Source organism: Diadema antillarum, unplaced genomic scaffold (genome assembly GCF_040938485.1).
Source record: "Diadema antillarum isolate AM-2024a unplaced genomic scaffold, OU_Dant_1.0 seq00000170_RagTag, whole genome shotgun sequence".
Lineage (NCBI taxonomy): Eukaryota > Metazoa > Echinodermata > Echinoidea > Diadematoida > Diadematidae > Diadema > Diadema antillarum.
Genome location: NW_027271239.1, coordinates 1,333,447 through 1,354,063, shown reverse-complemented (window position 1 = coordinate 1,354,063; position 20,617 = coordinate 1,333,447). Strand labels below are relative to the sequence as shown.

General features: G+C 37.7%; 1 protein-coding gene across 1 annotated transcript in view; it reads right to left on the bottom strand.

Moving 5' to 3' along the window:
* Positions 1 to 20,371, bottom strand: part of LOC139728263 (uncharacterized) — a 33,745-nt gene extending 13,374 nt beyond the window's left edge. Inside the window, exons 1-11 of the mRNA XM_071639222.1 lie at positions 20,184 to 20,371; positions 18,876 to 19,031; positions 18,189 to 18,325; positions 17,417 to 17,568; positions 16,440 to 16,628; positions 13,481 to 13,570; positions 13,074 to 13,163; positions 12,093 to 12,215; positions 11,344 to 11,475; positions 10,251 to 10,367; positions 9,667 to 9,776 (exon numbers count right to left, since the gene is read on the bottom strand). Of these exons, the coding sequence (XP_071495323.1) occupies positions 9,667 to 9,776; positions 10,251 to 10,367; positions 11,344 to 11,475; positions 12,093 to 12,215; positions 13,074 to 13,163; positions 13,481 to 13,570; positions 16,440 to 16,628; positions 17,417 to 17,568; positions 18,189 to 18,325; positions 18,876 to 19,031; positions 20,184 to 20,344 (1,457 nt within the window). The 5' untranslated portion in view covers positions 20,345 to 20,371. The remainder of the gene's footprint in view (positions 1 to 9,666; positions 9,777 to 10,250; positions 10,368 to 11,343; positions 11,476 to 12,092; positions 12,216 to 13,073; positions 13,164 to 13,480; positions 13,571 to 16,439; positions 16,629 to 17,416; positions 17,569 to 18,188; positions 18,326 to 18,875; positions 19,032 to 20,183) is intronic.
* Between the last annotated feature and the right edge of the window lie 246 nt (positions 20,372 to 20,617).

The following is a 20,617-nucleotide window of genomic DNA, read 5'->3' as shown; positions in this document are numbered from 1 at the left end:
ACTTGTAGCTGCCATAAAGTTTAAAAACGTTCACATAAAGAATTCGAACGTTGTATAAAATGGACCTATAAGTGAAGTGAAGCAAGTAAGTATACTTGAAGTTATTTCTCCGAGATGCCAAATGCCCGTACAGATTTTCGTTTAGTAATGTTGCGATCATTCAGGTGACATCAAGAAAAACGTTTTAGGAGCATGGTTCTCAAAATTAATAACATAACCTTCTTCCATGGCAGCATTGTCCATGCGTATATAACTATGTGTGTAACAGTCAGTATAAATCATATAGGTCCCGTCATACTTCTCTTTGCCGTCCCCATTTCGATTTCGACCTGTTATCATTACAATTGCTGTGTTATTATCATGTATATTGTTTGTTTTTGTACATTGTTGACAAGGTAAAAAACAACAACTTGTGCTGTTTCTGATGTAATATTCATTTCGAATGTGAGCACGTTTTTGACATGGTGTGAGATTATATTTGCGCGCGTTTGTGTGTTATGTGTGTGTATTGTGTGTGTGTGTGGGAGGGGGCGGTTGCTGAAGTTGTTTTTGAAATGAGTCTTCGTGAGAAAAAAAGGATAAGTCTAAAGCGAACCTGAGAAACCATGAGAAAATCTCTATCTTAACGAACCATTTTAATTTAGATGACACTGTGTAACAATGGCGATGACACGTTCAAACACCCTCCAAAATCATACCTCCGTTCTTTTGATTGACTCCACATCTTATCATAGGCAGCTAGCTTAATCTATATAGCGACCCTCATTATCATACACAAATGCGTATAATACACACCATCGAAAATACTTAAAGCAGTAAACATTATCATTGCCACCATTCCCTTAAACACACACACACACACACACACACACACACACACACACTAACAAACCAACAACAAAATAAAAAATAAAAAACAACAACAACAAACTTGCAATTCTTTAGATGGTACGTACATCAGAGTGAGATATAAACTTGTTAGGTTTGGGTGTTGTTTCTTTCTGACTGTTAACGTTTATTTCAGCCTTAACTGGGGGCTTCAGTATTATGTTCAACAATAGCTAATTAAAATGTACCGACATAGCAATGCACCTGACATATTGCATTACCTACTTTCTTCTTATCTTGGAACCCCCCTCCCCTCCCCCATTCCCCCATCCCCCACCCCCAGTTACGGCCGACATACAGTGTCTACAACAAAATCTCACATAAACTTGTCTCTTCAAAACGCGGCAGAAGGTAACGAAAACTGCTTTTGCAGAGACTCCAACCCCAAGCACCTTCTGATCTGGAGATTCTCCCGCCTGAAACCCCTAGCAAACGGGAGACTCCAACTTGATGTGCGCGAAGCGCGAAGTTCCTTGCGGCCGCGGTTCAGGGCCCGCTTATGGGCCCTGGGAGCTCTAAAGTTCTAGATGCTCTCTCGTGCTTTCTAAGGCATATTTTTCAACAAACGATGGCAATAAGTTAGAAATCCTTTCCAACGGAAGACACAGGGCCAGGGCGGGAGAAATTAAATCTCAAGCGGGAGAACGTGAGATTCTGCAAAAATGGGCTTTCGGCGGGAGAGTTGGAGTCTCTACTTTTAACTGTGTCTGTTTCAGTGACTGACGGGAGGGGGGGGGGGGGGTTTGGGGTTGGCGGAATTCTTGTCATTTCAAATGTGTTAGCATCACATTCTGTTCTTGAATCTCACAGGCAGCGACATTTCAAGTTGCAAGGAGTCGGTCATCGGATAATTTGCAGAAGGCGAGTTTATCATTTTCAAAGTGTATATGTCTTTGTGATAACTTCTTGTGCCATAAATATTATACAAGACCAAGCTGGGGAATTGTTTACTATTTTCTTCACGATACAATATTATTTCTCCTTTCTAATTCTTCTTCATTTCAAGATGTTTAGCGTTTAGAAACTTTTACGATAAGCGCCTGAGATCTGTTATTATTCTTTTAATCATTATTATCATTATCATTAGTATTATTATTATTATTATTATTATTATTATTATCGTTATTATTATCATTATCATTATTGTTAATATTATCATTATAATTGTTATTATTGTTATTATTATTATTATTATTATTATTGTTATTATTATTATTATTATTATTATTATTATTATTGTTGTTGTTGTTATTATCATTACTATTATTATTAATTGTGATGCGCATGTATTTACCTCACCTCATCCGTTTCATTTGCTGCCACTTTCTTTATAATAATCGCCATCCAGTTTGGAATCTTAAGCAAAAGAAATGATTCCTAGCTGGTTTTCCCCTTCGGAGGATCGAGACACCTCCAGTGAACACCTCCGTTTTATCAGCTGCAACAGCGCTAACGAATACAAACTGTATACATTATTCTTCAGTGTTCGGATTGAACCCCTCTTGTGACGTCATTGATAGGACCGCAGAAATCGACCTGGCCTGAATATTATGCTTTCAGAAAGAAGACCCATGTCCGTTCGCATCGCATCGTACGTGTCATCCAAAGAAACCGCCAACCTGGCGAAAACCCACACCGCAAACCCGCACATGTTTATGTCACCACTCGTATATAGGCATTGCCATTCTCAATCTCTGCACACTATCTTGTTCGATATTACAAGTCACAAATCTGCCTCTTTCTTTATCAATAAAGAGGACGTGTTTTGTGCTACACCAATACGTAGTAATATGTCTATTTTATTACTTGTAATGTCTCTTGACGGTAAGAAGTGTATGAATTTTTATTTTCATCTGTAGGTTTCTGATTATTTTTGTTATTACATTTATATTATATTTATTATCATAATTGCTGCATTGTTTTAATCACTAGATTCATCTATCTTTAAGTATTGTTGTAACCAATATCAAACTATCATCCTTCCTCGTGAACATCATAACGACGATTTGCTCCTATCACCTACTTCAAGTAATGAGATACGATAATTTGTAAAACATATTCCTTGACTTCTCTGAAGATGGCAGGTGTATCGGAAAACGTGGCAGAAAATCCTTAGCTGCCAAAGATGACGTCACGATCTTGTCGTCTTTCCATGATGTTTCCAGTTGCTGAGATCGACCTTCGTAGAGAATGCAAAGCTCATCTTCAGATCAGGGCCACTTTTAGTTCACGGGAATAATCTACCAGCTGCTTTTCACAGGTTTGTCTCTTTTTTTTCTTATGCAAACTTAACTCCCTCATTATACATGGAGTCCTTGATGTACAAAGAACACACAAAACGTTGCGATAAACGCAATAAAACAAAATTACATTTGTGGGTTTGATTACAGGGTACTATTTTGTCCTCATAAATCATTATTGTTTATTCTGAACTTGTCTGGGTAATGTCTTGTAATGATTTGCCTATTATCAGTGCACGTCGTCCCCCCCCCCCCTTCCCACGTTGCACGAAATGAAAGTAATATGGTATTGTAATGTCTGTCTGTAAAACAAAACATGGTTACCACTACAGGAAAATATACGAATACATAAAAATATGTTATAGCTTAGACTAGATGGGTAGGACTGTTTCAAATGTAATTGATCATTTGATTTTATTACTTTACGTCTATCCATGAGATGAAAATAATTTCTGTTCCACATACCATATAAACATGCAAACATGCCACTTACGAGGAAAAAAGAAAAACATTATACCAGTCACAAAGAACTCGGTGATACACAACACAACAATAACGGCGATACACAATACACGTGTGAGGGTAACACGTTGGCTATAAACGTACACACGTGCATACACACCAAACATATCGACATCATTTTGATAACAAAGGAAGAAAAAAAAAGACGAAATAACAGCGCTAACAACAGCAGGAACGTAAAACTTATAGAGTGAATATTAATTTCAGGCTCTGTCTGCGATCTTTTTGAATAATCTCCATCGACATACTGATGTCCATAAAAATTAAAGATGCATAACAGCTATGACATTAAAATCTATTGCACATTCACAGTTTTAATAGCAGCAGGACGCATTTACGTTTTTGTTTGTTTATTTGGGTTTTATTTAACATGATGTGTCATGGAAAACTGCAAGTATTCTGGTGGTGAATCTCAAGATCGGACTGACTTGTTGTTGTTTTTTTTCACTGACTCAAGGATATAGATAAGGCTTGTTTGTGGATAATCTGTGCAATCATGTGCATCTTTTTTTTAAGACGGTCTTTTTCTTGACTGCGTTCATTATAAACGTTTTGCACAATCTGCCAATGGCTTCACGTTATCAGCAATTAATGAAAAAAGAACTGGCTGACCAAAACACAGCAAGAAAAAAAAAATCCATTCATGATTAGAAAAATACAGATATTCACAAAACAAACAAGCGATGTGCATTTTATACATGCAACACATCGCAATCAACTAGACTGTATCGCCCCCTCTACGTCAATCCACGTCCAGGATTATCTAGTTTGGACTCGGGTCAGGAGCAATACGACAAACCTGAGATGCAAAAAGAATAAAATAAAATATATAACAAAGTGTTTGAATTTTGAATTTTAATTGTCATATAGCAATGTATACGCTATATTGCAATTGACCCTGTATGGTACAGGCTATATGCAATTAAGGATAAGGCTAATTCAGATTGACAAAGAAATAAAGGAAAGATAATAATTGTAGATACATTTTTTACGATAGTCTGTAGGCCTATAGGGTTAAAAATAACAATGACTATACATCTAGCCATGTTTCTGCTAAACTACATTTTGTACTAACGCGTTTAACTCTCGACAACCAGTATCTTGCAGCACCCTGTGATAAACTTGCTCAAAATTCAACGGACACATTCCTTCCTGATTAGGCAAATAGCTGTATATCAATTATTTTGATATAACTTGGTAATTTCAGATGTTCCTTCAAAAAAGAAAACATCTCTAAGATGTTGTACAAAAGAAGAAGAAGAAGGAGGAGGAGGAAGAAGAGGAGAAAAAGAAGAAGAAAAAGAAAGAGAGGGAGAGAGAGATGATGGTCATAGCTATAAAGAACGGGAGGGAAATAGGGAAGATATTCACTCTGGTAACAAAGTATATTCGTCATAAAGAAAAGAGAGGCACGAATAAGGTATAAAATGGCTTACTTTACATGATCTTTTTATCACGCTGACTATGGTACATGTATTGAGAATTGAAATTCCGTTTATTATATGATATATCATAATGGTATCACGTGATAATATAAAGACACTGCACACACACACACACATACATACATGTATCTGTACATCTGAGATAGATAGATAGATAGATAGATAGATAGATAGATAGATCAGATAGATAGATAGATAGATAGATAGATAGATAGATAGATATTGGTAGATATAGATAGATATATAGATATAGACAGCGGTAGATAGATAGATAGATAGATAGATAGATAGATAGATATTGGTAGATATAGATAGATAAATAGATATAGACAGCGGTAGATAGATAGATAGATAGATAGATAGATAGATAGATAGATAGATATTGGTAGATATAGATAGATAAATAGATATAGACAGCGGTAGATAGATAGATAGATAGATAGATAGATAGATAGATTAGATAGATAAGTAGATAGATATATAGATAGATAGAGTACCAACCATGACTGGGGGAATTTTGCATTGTGAGTATCAATGCATTCAGTTTAAGACTGTAATTCATCTGTGTTTGTCAGACTCCAGATAATCTTAAGTTACACGTAACAAGAGAAAAGAGAGTGCGAATCTCGTAAAGAGTACCAGAAGTATAGTGGATAAGGCTCTGGACACTCAAATCCCTTTGTAATACATGAATACATGAAACCCTTCTAATATCAAAATACAAAGTTTTGTCATTGGGAAAAGAATCAAGAGACAAGAGACCATGCGGGACTATATTTTGAATGATAATTACCATTTGAACGACTTGGATTATTTTCTCCTGAAAAAGAAAGAAAAAAAATTGGATGAATCCCCCCCCCCTTTTTTTTTTTGTACTTGGAAGAAAACAAAATTTAGCGAAAGTCACGAAGAAGCCGGTCGCTCAACGTGTTACAGCGCTAGTCTGGCGCCGCACTTTCGGTGCATGCAAGTCTCTGAACCGTTTCGCTTCGTCAAGAAAAAGCACAAAATAAATTGACTGCTCTACTGGTGACGTGTAACCCAATCTTTGGAAAAGAAAAACCTTTATGTGCGAGATAAATCGATCGCATTCTCTGAAGAAGAAAAATACGAAATACGAATTTCACCAAAAGTGGTTGAGTTGACATGTCTGACATTAATTGGATTGACTTGACATGACATACAGTGTACCAAAATTATTTATTAACAAGGGTTAATTCTGACTTGTCAAACTGTAAGCAATATGTGTGGCAAGGATATGCAAACATTTTACTGACGATACTCATACGGCTATATAATGGGTTTGATTCGTGTCGATATCGACATGCAACCATCTCTACGTTTTTCATATGCTGAGGAAAGTTGGGGTGCAGATTGTTTGTTGATTGTCCCCTCTTTGCACGTATGTAGGCAATAAACTATCAGTAAGATTTGTTTTGTTCGTTTGTTTGTTTGTTTGTGTGTGTATGTGTGTGTGTGTGTGTGTGTGTTTAGAATAAAGAAGAAAATGTGCATCCAAAAATTCTAGTATACATTCACTGACGCCGCAACCACTTTGATGTGTCTCTGCCATAATTTTGCTACGCTATGATATATTTTATATCTTTGCATTCTAAAATCATAGCAACTACAGTTTACACTATGTTTGTACTATCAGCATCATATATCAATGAGCAAATGTACAATGATAAAAGATGAATTTGATATGAATATATTCTATTGGTATAACATATTGGTGTTGTTGTTGTTTTCATTCCAGTGTTCCACGTCCTACAAGCTTGGCTTTTTAGTGGAACACTGTTTTCCGTCGTTATGATTACTTACCTTCTTTTTTTTTTGCCACCATGACAAAGTGTGCATTTTTTTTTACATTATACAAAAATGTTACATAATTCGTGCATACATTTTAATTGTATTCGAAGCAACTTTCCTCATCAAATGAATGAAAGACAAATCTACAATTTGTGCCGCTTTGAATCATGTTTTCTTTTTTGATGGAAATAGATGAAATATTGAATTGAATTGAATTGAATTGATGAAATCTACACAATCTAAGATTTGGATGTGATCAATTCAAGGGCAGTCATTCTCTAGTCATAGCTGTAGCTACCAGCTCTGTGTATTATTTCACACGTTTGCTACATTTTTTAATCCCTGTTTGACATTGAAGCAGGCATGTTTCAGGTAAATATGATCGGCAGATAACAGTCAGCATCACCAGTCCAAACATGAAAGGTAAGCTCACTTATCATTATTTGCCGATGTCTTGTCCTATTACAATGTGTATGAGGTCTGACAACTACTTTGCCTTATGATTAAGTAACCCGACTTATCAAATGAATGTTACATGATGATGGATAGAATAAAATGAAACATTTACCACACGTTATCAGTTTGAGCTATGAGCTTGGAGTTATGTTTTCCTGTCTTCATTTTGTTTCTTTTGACTGGCTGTAAGCAGGCATGCAAAACTGTGACCAAGTAGACTGTTGTTAATAGTATAGAATCATGCGCACGTTGTATCAATTGTATCAAGAAAACCTCAAATTGAGCACATCGGCATAGTTTTCCTCCTATAGAACGGTCCACATGCAGTACCTTGAACTTTTTAGGAAAACAAGTTCCGGGTGGCTTGGAAACTGGAACACAACCCTTACCGTAGCCTATCTGTCTCTCTTTCTCTTCCTCTCTTTTTTTTCCCCCTACATGAAGGCGGAGAAACCTCTTTATACATGATATCAGCTCTATTGGTTAGATATTCTTTCTTATACATAACGCACATACTCACGCACGCACACAAACACACATTAACCTGTTTTACATTAATATGTATAGTATGTTCACATGAGCGATGTTCTTTATTCCGACGGTTTGTTCCTTCGAAGGTTCATTATTCCAAAAACACACACAAATTCCCTGTACTATAGATGTTGGTTAATCCGCAAATGAAAAAGGGTTAATCAATCCGAACATTTGTGGCATTATTCTAAAGGTTCGTTTAATTCTGAAAATTGAATAGGGTTCTTTCTTCCGAAGGTTCATTAATCCGAAAGTGAAAAGAAAGTACATGCTAATGAACCTTCGGACTTGCGAACCTTATTTCATTTCTATATTAACGAACCTTCGGAATAACAAACTTTCTTTTTTTTTTTTTCAATTCAACGAACCTTCCGAATAATGGACTCTATTTCATTTTCGGATTAACTAACCTTCAAGAATGGTGAACGCACCGTGAACCTTCAGTATAATGAACTTTCAAAATAACAAACTGTAACCTGTACATGTGTATGAACTCATGCATGAATTTACATACAAAGTACGTACCATGAACAACAGACTGTTGAGAAATCAAAATACTGTATACGCAATCACATTTATTTCAAACTGCAGATTTTAATCAAGATGATTCTGGAATGCATGTACAGAAAACTGATACTGGGGAACTTTGTTATAACGAGAATCTGAAAACCATGACAATTACACCTATACACCGTTATAATAGGGTGTATTGTTTTTAACGATATCAGGGTATCAACAAACACAGAGAAAATTGTAAGGATTAGGGACCTGCGAAAACATCTTGATATATACCAGTTTCCATTGTACAACTAGTTACTTGTACTTGGATACCTAGATAATTACAGTGTACTTCAGTGTACTTCAAGAGCAGTGGAAAGTGATTGGTTAAGAAAAAGTTAATTGTTGACTCCCTTCACGATTGCAAGGGAGACGACATAACATGTGTATACTGTATAAATAAGGTTTTGGCAAGCAAAGTGCTGCTCTATTTTGTTTTTGTTTCACTCTTGCAATCCGCACGTTCTCGTAAATGCATATGCAAAATTAACAAGCAATAACATTCAGCACACTTCCCCTGAAATTAAAGGTCATGTTTACCTTTGGGAGCAGTGATTCTAAAAATGTTCAAGATATCTTATTTGATGCATATACATAGGTCAGTTGTATCACAAAACATCCTACCTTATACAATTTTTGCAATAAATCCTAAAATATAAGGAGATATCAGTATTTTTCTCAATAAACCATAACTGGAGACGGTTAGTCTGCAAACATTTTTATTATAACCATTGTTCACATTTTGCATATTTAACATTGACTATACTGATTCAAATTTTTACAGTGGTTGTTTCTATCCCTAACCCACATTTTAGAACCACTTTAAAGCACTAATGCAGGGTTTATGTTTCATCTGCAAATGGTAAATCATGCTTTTGATATTTAGCTACCAATCCAAACCTGGACTTTGAAGGGCCAGATGGTGTGTACATAACAAAGGAGAATTAGTGAATGAATTATGTGCAATTGAAAATATAAATGAAAAAGTTATACATGAATGACATATCACAGAATGAATGGAATGACAGCTATTACTGTTTAAGATAATCTAAATGGCGAAAAAGGAGGCAATTTAAGGAAGACAGCAAAGAGTGTGAATTTTCCATCACTCTTGTAATAAATCGGTGTACTTTTTCATTTTCCATTGAAATTCCTCATATAAAGATATCTTGCCTAAATCTGAACCCACAGTAAGACTGTTGCTTTTGGTTTACTTTGCTTTTTCTGCGTAGAAGAGCCCCCACTTCTGATTGCCAGCTTTCACACGCTCAATTTTGCTCTTCCATCCATCCCGCAGTGCTGAGACATCTTCTTCCGAGAAACCCTGAATGGATAAAAACACAAAGCAACAGAGAGATGGACTTTTTACAAGACCTTGGAAAAAGGAGGGACCACGTATCACAAAGCAGGTCACTCAATTCACTTAGCTTACCATTCTGACTGAAAATTAGGGATGACTTGGCTCAAAAGTGGGAAAGAAAGAGCAGTCCCCACATGAATGTGGAGCAACCATGACATTCCAGAGTTTTTGGTGTTTTCTAAGAGTGCAAATTTTGCATCAACTGTACCAAACTCTTTCACATTTGGCCTGAGGATCTCACGTACCAGTAGGGTCCTTCACAATTACTTCACATTTGAGCCTTAATTTTGAAAATTACTCACAAAACGGTTGTGAAAGAAATAAAAAAGAGCCTGTCACTCAAAAACTACAAGACAAACAATCTTCAAAATCCAGGAAATGGTGCTGGCATCCTTCGGTATCAGAGGGATTGGAGATGTATATCTTTTATATACACACCTCCAGAATATTTGGACTTCCATCCAGTATCTTGGCCAATTCTTTCTCCAGCATGGCCTGAAATTGCCAGGTCCTGTCTTCCGCCCCCACATTGACGAAGCCTGCCGTCTCAATGAGCTGTGTCGACAAATGTAAAGACGTTTCACTTTCATCTGTCACTGCGCCCCTCGTGCGCTTTAATGCTTACATGAATAGCCATTTTGTGGCGTTTGGATACATGAAGAGTATCCTTTTATGTCATAAAAATACTCGTTCCTGTATTGCCTTTGAGTTTAAATTATCGCTATTTGAGTTTTGGCTGCAGAGGGCAGTTACTGATACCAATACACCTGTTTAATCGATTTGACTGGTACAAGTAACTGGACACATTGCAACTTCGTTATTGAACGAAGTGACATCCACACAGTTTTATGATTGAAATTGCTCAAGACTATAGTACTTTTACATTGCTTCTGTCGATACATGATTCAATCTGTTTGCTGGTTTCATTTTCCATCCGAGAAGATAGCTGGATAGCCGATATTCAGCGGTACTATAGCTGGTCTTCGCCATGGGGTCCAGTTTGTCCACTTGGTTAAGCACCCTGCACTTTGCAATGGATAAATGAAGCAGGATCTTTTACGTTCATGATCTGAGTTGTGACTCTCTCACACACGGGAACTCCATTCTATGTCTTCTCTAAGGGACAGAGTGTTTTGCCTCTTACTAGAGGGAATGATATAATAACACACATCTTTCCTCAGTTCGACTCGGGAATCAACCCCGGGTCCTTTGGATATGGAGGCAGACATACTCTATATCGACGAAGCCAAATCACCACCCTATCAGATACAAACAGGGAGGTATCAATGCCGTAAGCCTTCATTCGTGTTCACACACTTTTGATTCTCATCTACAGACTTCCTAGCAGCTGGATCAAATGTCATGGATGGTAACCTTATAGTCATACCATGTGAAGCACCTAATACAGAATACAGCATCTATACACATTCAAGTGTTCGGAAACAGTAGTAACACATTATTGCATAACATGAATGCTGCCACTGTCTGAAACACACATATCCTTTGCATCAACACACTTCATCACCCTCACCTCTCCATATTTCTTGGGTGTGTACAGTGTGTAACCTCTCTGAGCCACATATGCCTTGAAGTCTTCCCGATGAGGTAGCTCGTCGCAGCAGTAGTCTGAGATCAAGAGCTTACCACCAGGTTTCAACCATCTCTGCAGTGGACAGACATGCAGCAGACAATACAGTTAACTTTGAAGAAGAAATTGACACTTGTTTTGATGCAGCCTTAATACAGAAATATGTCAAACAAAATCTATATAATTATCTTGGGCCATAGATTCTATTTGTCCTACTTTTTCATTTTAGACGTTTAAGGATATCAAGAGGTAAAATAATTTTAGGTATTAATACAGAATTAGGCGGGGAGAGAATTCCATGAAAAACAAATAAAATTTACTGTGACTGGGCATGAAACATTACAGGAGCAAGGCAATCCTAACAGTTGGACAACTTTGACAAAAGTTGAACAAGTTAAACAAAGAGGAAGGCAGAAAAAGAGAAGACGAGACACAATCACGATACAGAACGGACAGAGTTGAAGCTGGGATGATGCCATGTGTGAATGTGATGGAGCCGAGTGGTTGCTAGGTTACAGTCTAGCGCCCCAAGGTGTGTTGGATGCCTCTCTTGGCTAGTTTGCTAAATATACATATTAATGAGATGCAAATTAGTTCTCTCCAAAGGGTGCCAGCACCGGGATAAACACATAATGGTAGGGACATCCTTGGATATTCAGTTGAGGCCCGTGATGGATTTGAACGTGTCTCACCAGAAACTTGCGGAATATCTCAGGCTTGTCCTTCAGGTGCAGGAGGGTGTCTCGGCTGTAGATGACATCGAAGGAACCGTCAACGTATGCTCTCTTAGTGATGTCACCAATCTCAAACTGGACCTGGTAAGGAAAGAGGACCACAACCAAAACACACAAAACAAAAACCAGAGTTAACATATTAAAAACTAGGGTGGTTAACCAGTGGAATTAGAATCAGTGCTTTTCAACGATAGAAAAGGAAGTCACCCTTCTTTCAACTTTTACGCAACAGAGACTTTAAAAAAAGGAGTACAGACGTCTGGGAGCTTGCCAACTTAGGTATAATATTTAAAGGGGAATGAAACCTAAATCTGAATGTTCATTGAGTGAATTAGAATTAGCAGTAGAACACATCAGTAAAATTTTAGGAAAATCGGACAATCCATTAAGAATTTCAGAGTTTTTAAATATTCGGTACCTCAATCAATAGATAAGAAGAGCAATTTGTGATGCCAAACATGGACGACAGCAACAAAAGAAACTGTTAAAAAAAATCGACAAAATTTTCAATTTATGACAAGTACACAATCCTTCCACTTGTTAGTGATCGCTGCTATCATGTTGAGGGTAATATCACCCCCCCCCCATGCCTTCTGGACGAGGTAAGGCAAGTGCTTATTCATTAAGCTGCAAAAAAGACATTTTTTTCTTTTCTTTACATTTCCTTCGTATCATCGTCCATGTGTGACATCACAAATTGTTGTAGTCTTCTTATCCAGCAAGGGTTTTACCAATTCATAACTTTTGAACGGATTGTTCGATTTTCCTAAAACTTCACCGGTGTGTTCTACTAAGATTTCTACATTCATTAAATCCACATTATGATTATATTTGGGTTTCATTCTCCTTCTTCTTCCCCAGCATGTACTGCAAGCTACACAGGGACAAATTCTAGGATGGGCAGTTGCTGGGTCAGCATTAAATCAAAAGAGCCATTACCTGTGCTTCCTTTTGGTCTCTCGCTCTTTCCATGGCAACCTCGATCATGTTGCTTGAAAGGTCAATGCCAACGACTTGCACACCATATCTCTACAAAAAGCAGACAACAGATACGAATGTAAACAAAAATGACAACAAAATGAATAGAGGCTATCATTATACAACAATTTCCTTACTGAGGTGTGAATTTTCTTCAACTTTTTTTTCATAAAAAGAAAGAAAGTGGAAAGTGTGTCGGGCCTGCTCCACCACATGGAAGTAAACCAGTGCAATTGTACAATATTTGACAAAAATGGACAAAAGTAAACAAGAAGTGATGAATCTCATGCCAGATAACAAAATCCCTCTTGCTAATTACTGAATGAGATGCAATGTGTTGGCTGACTCCATGGTCAGTCTTCACTGACCTTAGCCATGTAGAAGTCTCCTCCTCCAATACCACAACCCACATCGAGAACCACCTGGTCTGGTTGAAGGTCCAGCATCTTCAGAAACTCCTTTTGATAAAACACGTAGCAGTCTTAAGGTACATTATTACGGTATACTGTAAAACGAGGAATTTTCGCGTGCATTTTAATTTCGCGAATTTCGCGAGCGCCAAGATTCGCGAAAATAAAAAATGCACGCGAAAGTCCTTGTTTACACTATATACATTGAACGCCAGTGGCACTTCGCGAAAATTTCATGCCACGAAAAAGACTGTCGGTTCCAATTTGCGAAAAATTCATGCCGCGAATATATCATGTTTTACAGTACCTCTTTGGACTTCAAAAAGTAAACATACACTTTGAGTGACATTGCTGAATTTCTTTCTTTTCATGAGTCTTACGGGAAAACTTCTCGTGGAGACCTGCCTGCGACGATGCAGAGATGTCTCCGAGACGTCTCCGCAACTCAAACGTCTCGGAGCAGTCAGTCCCTATGGCTTCCGGGCGAATAGGATGTCATCTTGTATGGATCCGTCGTCGACGTCGCCATGTGGTCGCCTTTTTTTAGTGAGAGCGCAAACCATTGTTTAAATTGATGAAATTACCTATTTTTATTTCATTTATCTATTAGTTGGTTAATCATTTATTTATTATTCGTTTATTTATTCATCCATTAATTCACACATTCCTTTATCTACTTTTATTTTGTCTTACATTTATTTATTCATTTAAACACGTTTATCTTAAACGTTTGTTACAGGGTTGCGGAGACGTCTCCCAGACGTCGGGAGCATAATTAACCCCCACGACGTGGTCGCAACTAGGAGACGTCGCGGAGACGTCTCCAAGACCACGTACCTTGAGAGTGGAAAAAAAATCTCATAAAAAAAAATCAAACATCTTCGATACTCCCGCAACGCCGCGGAGAAGCGGATGGGCGAATAGGATGTCATCTTGTATGGATCCGTCGTCGACGTCGCAATGTGGTCGTCTTTTTTAGTGAGAGCGCAAGCCATTGTTTAAATTGATGAAATTACCTATTTTTATTTCATTTATCTATAAGTTGGTTAATCATTTATTTATTATTCGTTTATTCATTCATTCATTAATTCACACATTCCTTTATCTACTTTTATTTTGTCTTACATTTATTTATTCATTTAAACACGTTTATCTTAAACATTTGTTAAAGGGTTGCGTCCCCCACGACGTGGCCGCAACTAGGAGACGTCGCGGAGACGTCTCCAAGACCACGTACCTTGAGAGTGGAAAAAAATCTCATAAAAAAAATCAAACATCTTCGATACTCCCGCAACTCCGCGGAGAAGCGATTGTCTCCATACAGGAAGCGCTGCGGAGACGTCTCGATCCGCAACTAGCGCGTCTCGAGTCGTCTCCAGGTCCTCATTCTTTCTCCAAGCCAATGAGATACCCACTTTAGAGGCAAGGATTGCTGGCATGGTCAGTAAGGTTTGCTGTAACTCCAGCAAATGTTTCAAAGTATCACGGATGCATATTGAGCAGTATACATAATAGCTGCAGGTCTTTCCTTCAAATATCATTAATATGACACTTCCATGGTAGCTTTTGTCAACATAAACATCTAAAAATTTGATGAAAAAATCCACAAAAACTTCTTCTAGGGGAGTAGTATATATCGAATGCAATACTAACTGGAAGTCTGTCTAAAGAGTCACTGAAATCCATTGGCTAGCATTTTTGAATTCACTATTTAATGTTCTTATCGAAACTTTAGGTTCAGGGTGAGAGTACTGGTGAAAAAGGAAGAAATTACAGTTACATAAATATATAAACATATAATATATAAATATATGATATATGAATATATGATATACAAATATATAATATATAGATATATGAAATATAAATGTATAATATACAAATATATGATATACAAATATATAATATATAGATATATGAAATATAAATGTATAATATACAAATATATGATATACAAATATATAATATATAAATATATGATATATAAATATATAATATATAAATATATGATATATGAATATATGATATATAAATATATAATATATAGATATATGATATATAAATGTATAATATACAAATATATGGTATACAAATATATAATATATAAATATATGATATATAAATATGTAATATATAAATATACACGTGTCTGCTGCTCCGTTGGTAAGAAGATGGAGGTGGAGGAGAAACGTCGTTCTTCATTAAATGATGAGCACGATATAATTTGGTTGCATTCATTCAGAGGTTTGTTTGTTACTGTGTTTGATCGACTATCAGTGCTTCCGTCAGTCATTTCCTGTATGCATGCCCTTAGGAAACATATTACAGTTAAGCCCTATATAGCAGCTTGTTCACAACATAGGCCTACATTATGTAGTGCATGTGACAAAGTAAGAAATAATGATATTCCTAATTTCATTCGAAAACACGAATTTCTGACTTTCATGTAGATCATTGTAACTTTTCATATCTTTTTGCGGAGGCGGTTAAAGATCAGTGAGAAACAAAAATGGCAAAAACGTGAAAATGTATACATGTTTAGGCCCTACACGATACAGTCTAGTGTGTGATTTACGAAAATATGAATGCGAGAAGTATTCAAAATGAAAAAAAAAATGAGAATCACATTTTTAGTATAATTCAGGTATGCGAGAATCCCACAAACCTGGTGTTCTAAAGCGAAATCGTGTTTAGGCAATCGATTGTATGCATCACAATGTATGAATATGCCGAACAGATCTTTACTTGTACCTCTTCCAAGGTATTCTCAGCTGACATGAGAAGAATAAAGATAGAATCATCTTTTCATTTGAAATCAAGGTGAGGGGACAGACAGGGGAACGGCATATGTTATTATTTCTCTTGGCTCCAGATATTGACTAAAGAGTGTCACATTATATTGATTGAACAAAGTCACCTCAGTGGTCTCATGTCCTCCCGTGCTGACGTAGCCATCCCCAAATACCTTCTCGTACCTCAAGATACCGTTGAATGAGTACTGCTTGTTGTCCAGGAACTGCTGGAAGGAGCTGAAGCCATGGTTGACATTCCTTTCCTGCTGTTCTCGGTGCCACAACCAGCAGAACTGGTTGGGATTGTTCTTAAGCTGTTACAGGGAAAGAAGACGTCGGAACGATATGTCTCCAGATTGTCTAGTACCTTGGAAACTGTCAAGTGATTGACTTCTCGTGTGTCACAAACTATAAGTTCCATCTATAGTCCAGGGCTACTAACTTGTCACCCAAAATCCTCACGGCAACAGCTCCCCCCCCCTTGCAGACATTGTTTCAAACAGGAAAACTGAATGTTGCACTGCATTGCTAGTCCTTGACGATAGTTTAAACGATAGGCCCTTGTACAGCAAGAGGTATGCAGAGTCTGGCACTGAGTAAATTCTCTCTACATGCAGAGCTTGATCAGACCAAGAATTGTTGGACATCTCAGGCGGAAAAGCACGGAGAATCAGTTTTAATTGCATAACAACTGTGCCTATAAATACAGTGTATAAGCTGATCAAAATCGAGTGTCTGTTACAGCAACAGATCATTTTGGAAAGACAGCTATCAAATACTTAACAGCGTAAGTCATTCTCTTAGTTTCTGACTTTGAACTTAAAGTATTAATTTTTCCCTTCTAAACAATGTTACGTTAAGAAAAAAAAAAACATGACTGACATACGACTGATACCATAGCCATGTTGACTACCCTTTATGAGTCAAGTCTCGAGTTCAATGGAATGACCGATGATTTAAGAACTTCATCAAGATTAAAAAGCCTTGACAGATAAACTCCACCTTCACGAAACTGTCGTGAAGAAGAATGCATAATTATAACAGAAAAGGACAAAAACCTCCGCGGAAGCTAGCACTGGCATCAATTAAATGGATAGCTAACCTTGACATAAGATTGCAACCCGCGGCAGAACGTCAACTCAAAGCCTGCTGCTGGACCTCCTTTCTCCTGGATCGAGGTGGCTGACTGGAAGATGGCATTGTATTCCTTGGGGTGGCGGTATTTAGTGGGGTTGAATGATGTTGTCATGTCCCCTGTGGCAAACGGTCCATAATTTAACAGGCACAAGTCAACAACGATTCGTCTTCGTCAATCATACAGCACCAAACCTGCAGGATTCACTTTCACAGCTCCAACTAGACACAAGTGCATTGCACAGCTCATGCTACATTCATAACGAGACTTACAACATTTGCCAGTTACAGCCATAGCAGATACCATGGTAAAAAAGTTAATGTTTTCAGTTCATTGGCTTGTGCCATATCATGTTATTGATGCCACAGTAGTTGCAGTTTTAATCCTGTATTACATCTAAAATGAAGAAACTTTAAACTCTAAAACAGACACAAACATTTCTTTCGATCAACCCTTGAAATACTAAGAAAAAACATCGTACAATAATATGCAGCGCCAATCCACGGAAATAAGGTATGGACGTCTTTAATGAGTTACCAGTTGTTGTTTGGTTTTTGGCTAATCATCTGCGGAAATGTAGTACCGTATATCCTGCAGATAGCAAGCTATCAAATAGTGTTGAAAATGTAGTAACATGAATGAAAATTACCGTGGTCAAACATGTCATTCACAAATAAGTAAACAAAAATTCAAGGAAGAAGCTACAAGAGGGATTTATTTGTATTTTTTTTAGGTGCACCTGACGGACGCAAGCACGACTCTCTGAAAAAGAGTTGACCGCCGTCCTTGAGCCAGCCAAGCAGTCGGATGGAGAGTTTGACCAATTCGTCATCGGACAGGTACATGAACAGCCAGTTGGAAAAGATGACATCATAACTGGTGGGAAGAATACATATCATGAGAGTCAAAGACTTTCTTAATGCTACTCTAGCTAGGTTCCTGGCACGGTTGAGACCATGACGTAATACTAGTTGTTTATTCGATTGAAGACCATTTTGTAATTGCTGTCAAGTTTAGGGTACAACTTTATACTGTTAACCGTGCGCGAGGATTATATGGACATACAGCTTACCTACAACAGTTCCATCCTTTCGAGGTAAAAAAAAGAGAAAAAAGTTAGCCTTTCCCTATTCGATTTAGTAGGGCCTACACATTTTAAAAAGTGAAAAAAAAACTTGCTGAGGAATGACATATGATTTGTGACTACATATCCTAATTAGATAAATTTCAGAGTGCTCAACAAATCTATCAAAAAAACAGGGGCCCATTGCATAAAAGTTACAATTATGGTAACTTTGCCATCCAATGGTAACTACCATGGTAACAATACTCAACAACCAATCAAAATCAAGAATTCCATGGAAGTTACCATTGGATGGCAAGTTACCATAATTGTAACTTTTATGCAACGGGCCCCTGATCTCACCTGTTTGGAGGTAACTCAAGAGACATGACATCAGCTTGTATGAAGTCAGCGTTGCCATGGAGCCCATTAATCTTCTTATTCTCCTCAATGAAAGAGGCCATGAAATCCACTGCCGTTACATGTTCACAGACCTTGGCCAGGGCTCCTGTGAAACGCCTGCAATATTGATAGAATTCATAATCACTTTGGACAATTTTCCACACGGTTTTAGGCTAAAATGTTATTCCGAAAATCAAAAGATGGTGCGCACAAACAAACCTTACTCCGTTCTCGGATCAAGGAAGCTTTGATATAACGAACTGTAACCCCGGACTGTAACTGAATATTTAGTGGCCAGTCATTGTTTTCTCGTTTATACACGGGTGCACGTCACGAGTTCGATACCCACGAATCACACAGCCCACGAGTCACACAGCCCATGAGTTCGACACTATAAGCAAATAAGGCCCATGAGTCCGACACTAGGCAGGTAAGGCCCACGAGTTCGACACTATATAGGCAAATAAGGCCCACGAGTTCGACACTATAGGCAAACAAGGCCAAGGAGACTGACTTAGACACATTAAGCCCCGTGATAACATCGAACTCGTGGGTCGTATATGGCTCGTGGGTGTCGGTCTCGTGGAATAACCCCGATTTTACTAAAATGTTTTATAAATAAATTCAATATATGAATACTTATTTGTTATGATGTTAAATTGCATGTATAAGTCCGCGCAAAACAAACTGACCATTAAAACTGTAATAGCCACAGGATAGTTAACCAGCAGATTTTGAACAGCGAATCAGCTTGGGTGTTGCCCCGTGCCCTGATTTGAGTGTGCTTGGATAGAGAGACTGACTGAACCATACAGACATTATCATTTTTGGCTCTCATCGTAACTTGGCCATTATATGATTCACATTACAGTTCATTTGTCTGTGCACTGCACATGCTTGCACAATGAGACATGAAACGGATGACTCTGTTGTCACTCTATGCATAATCATCTCAGCTTAAACGTGAGAACATCAGATGTTTCTGTATTCAGCAGTGTGAGATTCTCATACTGCTGAATACAGATACATTATTTTAGGTCTATTCTTCGAGTGTTTGACATTCTGACTACATGTGCTACATCGTTGCAACACTGGTGAGTTGTTGATCTGTTTAAATTTCTTTAGCCAAATAACTCAATAAGTAACTCAAATTAACTTTTTTGTTTTATACGGAGTTTTGTTTGATAATACCCGTGGGGAAGGGAGTTGTTTTAAGCTGGGGTTTTATGAGCCTTGCTGCTGCGTGCCTGGTTTAAATCGAATACTGACCCTATTCCTGCCCCGAGCTCCAGGACCCTCTTGCCCTTGAGGTCTGGGAGGAGAGATAGGACCTCGGGAAGTTCGTACTGAGTTAGGACCGCTGCATTGGAGTCCAGCATCATCTCCTCAAGGCTGGCCTCGGTGGAGTGACTGCTCCAGAACTTGGTCATGTTCTCTCTCGAGTCACCGTCTGAGATTGACAGAGCAATGAATAGAAATGGCACAAACGGGGATATTAGGCCTATGTTTGATGCAGGAAATTCTCAAACCCTGATGTATGAATGGCTGTCTATTGACATTGAATTAGTGAAATTTTCTTTGATGGTACCATATACCGATTATACCAAGCCAACGTATAAAGCAGTATGGACACAGCAGGAGATGTTCAATACCTATATATAACAGGGGCGTCACCAGCTTTTTTTCAAGGAGGGTGCGTTTTG